Source organism: Chanos chanos, chromosome 3 (genome assembly GCF_902362185.1).
Source record: "Chanos chanos chromosome 3, fChaCha1.1, whole genome shotgun sequence".
NCBI classification, from domain to species: domain Eukaryota; kingdom Metazoa; phylum Chordata; class Actinopteri; order Gonorynchiformes; family Chanidae; genus Chanos; species Chanos chanos.
In genome coordinates this window covers 38,238,540-38,248,349 of record NC_044497.1, presented here as the reverse complement: position 1 = coordinate 38,248,349, position 9,810 = coordinate 38,238,540, and the positions used below count along the sequence as shown (strand labels likewise).

The window sequence follows — 9,810 nt, the reverse complement described above, 5'->3', positions numbered from 1 at the left end:
AATTAAATGCCCAGATAATGCAAAGTGCTTAAATATTCTACAAAGAAATACGTTTCAGTGTTTTTTAACCTAAGAAAAAGTTCCCATACAGACGTGACCACTATACAAGGTGGGACTGAAAGACATGAACCTTTTGAATCACCAGAATAGCTGGAGCTTTATACAGGCATGATTCCTCATAGAGTTGTCTGCGAAAAACTGACACAAATAACACTGATCATTTTTATTCGTCATATGTTGGCGAGGTTCCAAAAGAATTGCTTTAATTCACGAAAAATAACAATGCCCAGATGAAACATGACAAAGTTTTTTTCTCTGTAATAAACAGCTTTCAGTAGTATTGGTAATATAGTCTCCACCCCTTGAACGCCTGGTCCTCTTCAGTTTTCAAAGAGAGGAACCACAAGTCTCGCGAGTTTACCTCCAACTTGGAACCCACCCTCTAGCGATGCGGTGCTGCAGTGAGTGTATATAGCATTGAGAGCCTCGCGTACGAGCTAGGCGGAGTTGCGGCAAGGTCGATACAGCATCACAACTATCAACACTGGAAACAACAATCCGCAAAGATCATTAGCATTTCTTAAGACAGCTGTGAATCTAAAGGCCGAGAGCCGCCTTGAACATTTCATCACTGCCATCAGCGGTGCGGGAGGCTGATGCTTCATGTGAAACGAATCGCGTAGTGTGTGAGCTAGCATTCCCCATTTCTGTCTGCATGTTTTGAGTCGTGTGAGTCGTGTTGCCAGTTTGGAAGAAGCAGCAGTCGCCCTTTCAAAATTTGGAGGCACCCCGTATCCTGAAAACGAGCAACCCGTGCGGTCACCCACTTCAAATGGACTGTTCAGGAGTGTTTTAGGTGTCTGGGATAGTAAGCAGCATAAGGACTGTGCCATCACTAGTTTCGCTGTCGCGCACGACTTTTACCGGACATTCACATTTTGAAAGAGCCTGTCTGTCGTCATTCACCGGTAAGACCTACCATGTCAGCGCCACCCTCTACGTCTCCCGCCCAGAGTGAGAACCCCCCTCCAGAAAATGAAGGTCTGACTGTGGACAGTGGTCTGACGCCTGCCGGACCGACACCGAGCCAGAGTAGGTTTCAAGTAGATCTCGTGGCAGAAGCAGCCGGCGTCACCACTGGCCAAGACAAAACACCCGACTCCGATGCCTCCCCACAGGCATCTGGCGACAGTGCCGCTCCCGCCACAGATGTGGCTCCTAATTGTTCGGGGGAAGTCGCAGCTGGTGGCGAGGAGGCGAAGGGCAGATTTCGGGTGGTGAACTTTGTGGATCCAAGTGGGGCCTCGAGCCCAGATGCTGCACCCTCCGACGGCATCCAGAACGGAGACACCGTAATGAGCGAGGGCAGTCTACATTCTTCAACTGGAGGCCAGCAACATTATCACTACGATACTCACACCAACACCTATTACTTGAGGACTTTTGGCCATAACACCATTGATGCCGTGCCGAAAATCGATTTCTACCGGCAGACTGCTGCGCCCTTGGGGGAAAAGCTCATCAGACCCACCCTATCAGAGTTGCATGACGAGCTGGATAAGGTAAGATTTATCGCGACATGAGAGGTTGACAGACGAGTTTCGAGTCTGAATTTTTCAAGCTTGCGACAAGACACGTGTGACGCGCTAGTGTAGTTGTTGGCAGCCTGCCGTAGCTCAGTAGAGTAGCTAGTTTTCATCCTATGAAGGTCCATGAATTGACAAACGTTTAGTCGCTCTGAGAGCAGTATGAGTCATAACTTGGCTAAGTGGGGATCATTTTCCGTAATTGAGAGAGGATAGCGAAGACGTATATCTGAATACCCAAACGCTGTTTTAAATCATAACTTAAATGACTCAAGCATCATCGGTGTTTGACCGCTGTATCAGCAGACTCAGTCGAGAGGACGAACCTTTGTTGCCGAGTCGGAAATACATATTCGATATTCATAGAAAGCATGATGTGGTCGTGTGAGTCTGATTAACCCTTCTTTGCACAGCAAGCCCACAAGGTGTTTAAGTGACTAGTCGAATTACCAGTATTTAAGATAATGAGCTCGACTCTCCAAACTTCTGTCTCACATTGCCTGACAACGCAACGTCACACTCATTGAGCAAAAACATAGTAATTAAATTTTGTGCGGTTTAGGAGATGAATGGCGTCATTCAGGTCGTGAACTGACTTCCCTCTCAGTACCCTAGACACCACGTGTATTACATTAATATATATATATATATATATATATATATATATATATGTTACCTCCATTTTACAAGTGACTCATTTCTTTATATGCATCTTGAAATCAGCGCACTCAACCGATGGTAGCGAATTATTAGCAACACATTAGCGAGAGTGGGGAACAGCTGTAATTGCAGCTCATATCTTTGCATGCCTGTCATGCCCAAGATCGATCTAAGTGCCACAGAAAAACTTGCACCGAGTAAAGACACCACTCCAGCTCACACTGCACTTCGAGATCTCAAAACAGAAATATGTATGACTCAGAATAACTGCGAGCCACCTTTGAGTTCAGTTCATGATTATTTACACTTTTAAGAAACCTGGTTTGGGTTGATGCGTTGTTCTCTGAAAACTAAGAGAAAGCAGAAAGGCCGAACAATGTTGACATTCCAGGCTGAGGTTTTGTCTTTTAAATGGGGGATGGGGCAAACTCAAGGTCCCCCTCCTTAGCCTGATTTTTTTTTCTCTCTTCCATCCATGCTTCTCGTTTCTCTCCCAGCTTCAAATACATACATACTCAAGAGACAGGATTAATCTGTCTGCTTGCCATGTCTTAAGAGAGTGTAATTCCTGTCTCCTTTTGGTTTAACAAGACTCTCCTCAGTCAACATCATGCTTTATTTCTATAGGTTGTCTTTGTTCTTTTTCCTGTTTAGCTGATCACATATAATGTCTGATAGCTTCCGTCCACAGACATTCTGCATGGTAGCGATCACGTTGAAGTGTGTAAAACCTCCTACTTTCTGCATGTGCTCGTAATATCAGAGCCCAACTCTACCCTTACCGCCACTCCTGCAGTATGTGGAAACTGCCATTGATTCTCTGTGTGATGAGGCCTGAATTTTTGGTTCATTCACAAATATATCGACTCACTGGATGGTCGCCGTGGCGTGACTGGGGGAACGATTGTTTTTCATCCCAGGAGTTGAAAGCGTGTGACTTTTTTTGGCAGCCTGTGTATCGCACGCAGGGGCAGCTGCCTGTAACCTGATACTGGTGAAAATGTACAGGGATGCATCATGTTTGCTATGACTATAAATACAGTTGTCGCACACTGTCTTATCCCACGTGGACTTTATGTTGTAGATATTTCTCTCTGAGGTTTGGTTGACACAAATCCGTTTGACTTTGATTGGTGTATTATTAATTGCGGTGTTTAGCTTAATTTCTGAAGGGACTGTTTTTTCATTAGTCATTTATTGTTACACCTAATTTAACCGATGTGGATCAAACTAATCAGCACATTTCATAAATTCACTGATTATCATCCTTCATTAATGTAACTAATACAGTGTATCAGTATGGGACAGGAGTGAAATGCTTAGGGCAGTGTTGTTAGTGGGAGTGGTTTGAGAAGCACCAATAGGGTTTATTAATTCTTGATCTTGTTTCATTTCTCAGCTGTTTGAAAGTTGTGAAGTCATTGTTTATTATTTTTCTGATTTTTCAGATTGTTTTAGTGGTTCTTGATGAATTCCATATTTGACTAGGGTTCATCTTAGTTTCTGAACTAGCATCAATGCACATGTAAAACAGATCCCTATCCACCATGCCAATAGTTAAATTTCATGCAGAGTTGAAGGATTAACAACATTCACGCTCCAGCTGTAGTTTGTAAGTGTTTTTTCTAGCGCCTCTAAACCTCTAAACTGTTATCTGCTGCCTCTTGTGTAATTTGTTGGTTTGGTCCTAGCTTTATCGCTTGTTGGGTGTACAGAGTGAATAAGCAATAGCATGGTTATGTAAAAATTGCACAGGAAGTAAGCGATGTCATGCCATCAGGACAGAGTAGTTTTTCCTACTGTAATTATTTGACAGCTTCTGCCGTACTACAGACCTGAGGCGACTGGAAATTCCATTCTGTTGTCTGTCCTGAGTGAACATTAAACTGAAATCAATGCACATGCCAATTAGCTATCAGTCAGTCACACTCTAAAATGGTGAAGGTTCTTGCTAAGTTTGCTTAAATTTTGCCTGATATTTTAGGACATTGTGTAGCTCTGCCAGAGCTCAAAGCTGAAATGTGTGTGTATTGATGATTATTCACTCAGTTTCAGTATAATAAATAAATAAATAAGTAAAAGCCGTGATTGTCACATGTTTGTTTTCCGTGTGTGAGTGACATCAGTAAGAGACTGCATGGGTGTTTTTTTGGGGGGGGGGGTTGCTGCCTAGCTAGTGGTGGCCTCCCAGCAGAGTGTGGGACATGGGCATTGAGCTGCATGATATTGACCAGCCAGAGGGAAACCCTGACAGGGCAGATTTATTCAGCGTGGCGCAGTGGAGCAGAAGCAGATTGTGCTGAAATATTGATGTCTTCCCCACTGCCACTACGGCACAAAGTGCAGAATGTACTGTCGCACAAGGTCCCGTCATGCACAGCGTCAATGACATTGACCAGACGTGTCAGTTTATATGCTGCCAGAACTTTTCTTAATGTCACCTGTGCAGTTCAACTATGTGAAATGGGCTTGTGAAAGTGAGTGTGTTAAGTATGACTGTTTAGTTTGTCTTAATCTATCAGCAAGTGTTTCTCTCATCCTTTTTGTCTTTTTCTTTTCTTTCTTTGCTTCCTAACAGCCTAATGTTCATCAGCCCAAAAGGATCTCTAGGCCCCCATGTTCTAAGAACGTTGTGGTCTTCTCTGTCAACCAGCTCGGACTGTCCCTTAATTACAGCGTAGAACCTTATAACCTTGGGGCCTCTGTAGTTAATGAGGCTCCAAATAGGCAAGGCATTGTTATGAATGACACTTGCATGTACAGTGGACAGCGAGCTTTCAGAAAACTCAAAACTGTTCATGCATGGTAGGGCCTCAGAGCATGGCATGTTATATATACAGTCTTTTTGATTAGGTTAGCCATGCCTCCTGCCGTGCCAACGCACAGGAAATATGCCTATGTTAATAAAGTTGTGTTTTATTAAGAACATTTTTGGATCGCTGTAGTGATGTTCCTTTGAACTCGTAGAATTATTTTTCCATGTGTCACCTTCCTTTTAGAGCTAAAAATGATGTCCAGATGGCTGTTTCAGTGACTGATACTCTAGTGTCAACACATAACGTTGACTATCCCTGGTCAGAATGTTATTGGTGCCAGATGCACCAGAAGAGAAGACCAGGTCAGGCATAAAAAAGCCAAATGCACGTCGTGTCGCATGTCTCCACGGTAACCCTGTCCCTTGGGTATGTGTGTGGAAAGACTGGAGCCAGCTGGGTGGGGCCTCAACAGGTAGAATCATCAGCAGAACATCATCATTTATTAATGTTAGAGTAGATATTGACACATCCAAATGAGTCTTCATAGGTGCTTTGGAATCAAATCAGCATGAATTGAGGATGTAACTTTGCAGTTGGATATTAGCACTTTTAGCAAATTAGCCTTGTGTCCTAGATGTCGTCTTACTTGGCTTCTTTGGAATGTGCAATGAGTGTTTCCATTATGTCGTAATTACTGTTGGAATGATATTTGTGTTCCTGGTGTCACCTGTTGTCTTGTTCTGACATACTGGACTTTTAAGACTTGTTAGACAATGTGGTTGGGGCTGTGTTTGGACTCGTGCCACATAGGAAAGAAAAAAAAAACACACACACACATGAAAGCAGAAGTTGTGTTTTCTTTGTCAGGTCTTGTGCAATATCCAGCCAGCTACTCACTTAAATTAGTGTTTTTCTAATTTGAGGATTAAAATGCACAGAACATGAGGATGATAAGTGTTTCTTCAAAGTGTGTACAAAGCTGTATTGTAGCATGTGTACTGTCACCTTATATGTTGCTGTGAAGAGAACATGAGATGGTTTGTGCTTTTGGCAATGAAATGCTAATTCATGTTGAAACATGAGTGCTGTGTGATCCTGATTTTTCACTCCCATATGTTTGGAATCAGCTGAGAGTTGGAGCTGGTAGCCTGAAGCATGGTGGCTGTCACTGTCTTTCTCTCGCTGGTGTGTGTAGTGACATGGACCATCTGGTAGCTGTCGCCCTGGGTTGCTGTAGAAGGAGGTTAACATGGGATGGGTCAGGAGTGTGGGCCATCTCAACCTCTTAACCTCCTCTCAGCTCTGACCTGCACGTGGATCTGGAATCAATGGCAGTGTAGGACTTTTTTTTTGATATCATCTGTCCATGCATGTAAAAACTCTTCTCAGAGCTGTTGCGAAAACTGCTTCTTGGGTTTTAGATATTCTTTGATGTTTTCCTTTTGTTAGTCTCCTTATTTTGCTTATGTGGGAGTTGTAAACTTAAGAGCACTTGACTCAAGGCAGGATAGACATTCAACAGCTTGTTTTTCATTTGAAGATGGATTTATTGTTGTGTTACGTTTCAGTGAAGCTTGTTCAATGCTAGATCACTGGAGTTTGCCTGGTTGATCTAGACTTGCAGAAAAGGGGAAGGAAGGGTTGTTTTGTTGTCATACTGCATAGCCTGATTATGTGCAGCCTTTTATCAGTAAATACGGTAACTCTTGCAAAAAGGGCTCTTATCTTTTTATCTCTTTAACCTACTGTTTTCCTGTGTAAACATGAGGTGAGGTAACACTTGTTTAGCATTTGTAAATGTTAAGAGGAAGCTGCAGTGAGCTTAGCCAATACAGGAAGGACTGTGACTGTTCAAATGACTGACTCCACGTGGCTCCGTGTTTATGTTTGCTCTTTCTCTCTCTATGTTTTCTCTCTCTCGCTCTCTGGTATAGTTTGGCTCTCTACTTTAATGGGGACAGGAAGAGCAGGGGCCAGAGGACTCTGCTTTTGGCTGTGATGAGGAACTAGGGGAAGAACCTTTGTTGCCATGTTGGTTACAGGATGTTGGGTGTGAGGCCAGTGGTGTTATGTATACTCTAGCTTTTGCCATCGCTGCCAGATGGTGTAATAAGGGAAGTACAGAAGCCTTGCTAAGTCACCGAACGTGGTTCTGTCTGTGCAAACAAGATGTCTGCCCATTTTTTTTTTTTTTTGGATGTTTACATCTCTACTTAAAGATATCTGTGTCCCTGATGAACTAATTGTTAGCCATCTCAGTTCATTCCGTAAGGTATTGAATGTGAGAATCACTGCCCCAATTCCTAGAAACTTTGAGATCAGGTATCCACATAAACAAAACAGCAGTGACCTTCTACCAGAGCCCGGCTCCTGTTGGCTGGTGTTCTCATTCACGGTGTCGTTGTTTTGATTAGTAACTGTCTTTCAGGTGAGATGCTGCTAGTTCTGTGCTAGCTCAAATGGCATGTCTCTAGAACACAATGTACTTTCAATCTGGCAGTGTTACACAACCTAGTCTGTGTGAAAGTTTGAATCCCCTTTTTTTTCTGTCTGACATTTGTTTTACAGATGACACATTTCACAGTGCAAGCTGGCATATCATAACTGTCTGTGAATTAAACTGGTTCCCATTTTATTTTCCATTTGATCAAACTTTGATAAGTGCAGCTTTTTTCCTTGATGAGAGGCTTATTGTCTTTGGTCTTATCTTAAAACAACACATATGCATATCTGATGCCAGTTTCATGCCATATTGATGTTCTTTGAGACTGATTAGATTGCGGTCCTGTCATGTCATGGCAATAGGCGAACTACCCCAGCAGCTTGCTGTGACTTGAGGATGGAGTCGAAATGACTGGCCTTCTGCTAGCAGTGGCTTTTGACATCGAATTGTTTTGGATTACAGTTCTGATCATGGCTGTGCAGTCTCTGATGATTGAACCCCACGAAACAAAGAGGGCTTTGTAGTGTGGTGAGGCTAGCCCTGTTTGTGTTCAGGGCCAAGCTCATCTTGCCTCTCACCATCCTCTCAGTTTACTTTTTTTTTTCCAGTGGTTCACTCAGAGATTAGAGCAGAGAAATTATTTGGTATTTTATTTGAGATATTATAAGTTGTTCAGACATGAGTATAATCTGTCGTCTAAATTGCTTGTGAAATCACATCACAATGCTGCTCTCAGCCTTGGGGCTCATGTGCAGATCCTGTGTTGTCAATATCAGAGAACATACTGGTCAATAATTAAAGCATTTAAAAGACCCACTTAATGGGGTTTTGGGTTTTCTATTGGGGCCACATTCTAGATGACAAACAGTGTTAGTGTCAGGGTTGGCTTTTTTGTTAAACCTAACTGGAGAAGAAAATACCCTAGATTAGATGCTCACATGTCAACAGATGTAAATGTTGGCAGTGCCTCTTGTAAATGTGAAAGCTCACGAAATGTAGACTGCTTTTAGAAGTCTTTTTTTTCCTCAGAGAGAATACCAAACAGTTTAAGACTGAATCTCCCAGGGTATGAAACGTTTTACCCGAAAATAAAAAAGATTGTGTAGGCTTTAGTCCTTATTAACATTTATGCGTTGAACGATGGTTCTCTACACCCAGAACCCGTCTTTTTTCATTCGGAGTCCCCGACACACTGGAATGATCTGTGTTCTGGCCTAGCATTGTGCCTGCTTTTCTCTCATGCAGAGCTTTTCACTCAAACAGCTGTGACAGACATGGTAATTATCTTAACCTGATCACTTCTCTGGTTCTCTGCTTGCCCTGTTGTGAGTGGCTTTTTGTTTGATTGTTTTTTTCTCTTTGTTTTATTTCAGTTGTCCAACTATATTTAGTTCAGGAGCAGTTGTATGTATTGGAGGGGCTGTTGTGGTTGTGGTTTGTTCACTCCCATCTTTATCTTTGACATTCTTGTTGTACTTACATAAGTGCATGTATAAGATGACAGGATTACCACTGTGGTAATGGTGTTTTGCTAGTGCGGTTTGTTGGTTGGGAGTTTGGAATGATAATACAGGTTTTAGGACATGTTTTGAGGTCATTGCCAGATACTGAAAGCTTGATGTCTGTACTATTACAGTACTGATGGACTCTAGGGCTGGCTTCAGCCTCTTCATTTTGGCCACACCAGTCTCCCCTCACTTCTATGCATGCACGCACACACGCACACACACACACACACACTCACACACACACACACACACACACACACACACACACTCTCTCCTCTGGGTTGCACATGTTTTCCATTGAAAAAAGGTCTGAATTCTTACATTCTGCTGTTAGGAGTGCTATTTGGAATAAATGGGTTATTTACTGCAATTGGACACAGTAATGTTCAGGAAATTAACTGTATCTCTGACAGATGTGTTACAACAGAGCCTTACTCTTGTTGTCCCTTTTTCATGTGTGTGTTAGTGTGTTCTGGGGACAGGGCAAGGTAAATAAATAAGCACCTTAGGAAGCAAGCCCAATTCATTTCACAAAACCGTGCCTGTATCACAGGAGGATGGGGCAGCTTTGAGACTTGTTTACAGCTTGGTTAATAGCTTCATACTGCTTACAAGACATGGGGATGATTACCACACAGTCCTAGCAAGTGATGAATAACACTGCTTTATTGTTGCTTTTGCTGTGGATGATTGGAGAGATGGACTAAAGCAGTGCATCTGAGTTCTAGAAGAACTTTTAGAAGAAGTTTTGTATCATGTTATGGAGAACAAAGTGCACTTGTGAAGACCTGCTAGCTCATGGTACGCTGACTGCTAATTACATTTTCTAAACAAAGGGCTTTTTATGGCTTAGGAAA

The 9,810-nt window shown here is 42.6% G+C and overlaps 1 protein-coding gene across 3 annotated transcripts in view; it reads left to right on the top strand.

The window, feature by feature from the left end:
- The first annotated feature begins 912 nt into the window (after window positions 1-912).
- The window catches only part of slc12a2 (solute carrier family 12 member 2), a 39,450-nt gene continuing 30,552 nt past the window's right edge, over window positions 913-9,810 (top strand). For 2 of the 3 annotated variants that reach the window (XM_030769800.1, XM_030769801.1), the window contains exon 1: window positions 913-1,562. In XM_030769800.1, the coding sequence (XP_030625660.1) occupies window positions 981-1,562 (582 nt within the window). In that variant the 5' untranslated portion in view covers window positions 913-980. The remainder of the gene's footprint in view (window positions 1,563-9,810) is intronic. The other variant, XM_030769802.1, reaches the window with a different exon arrangement.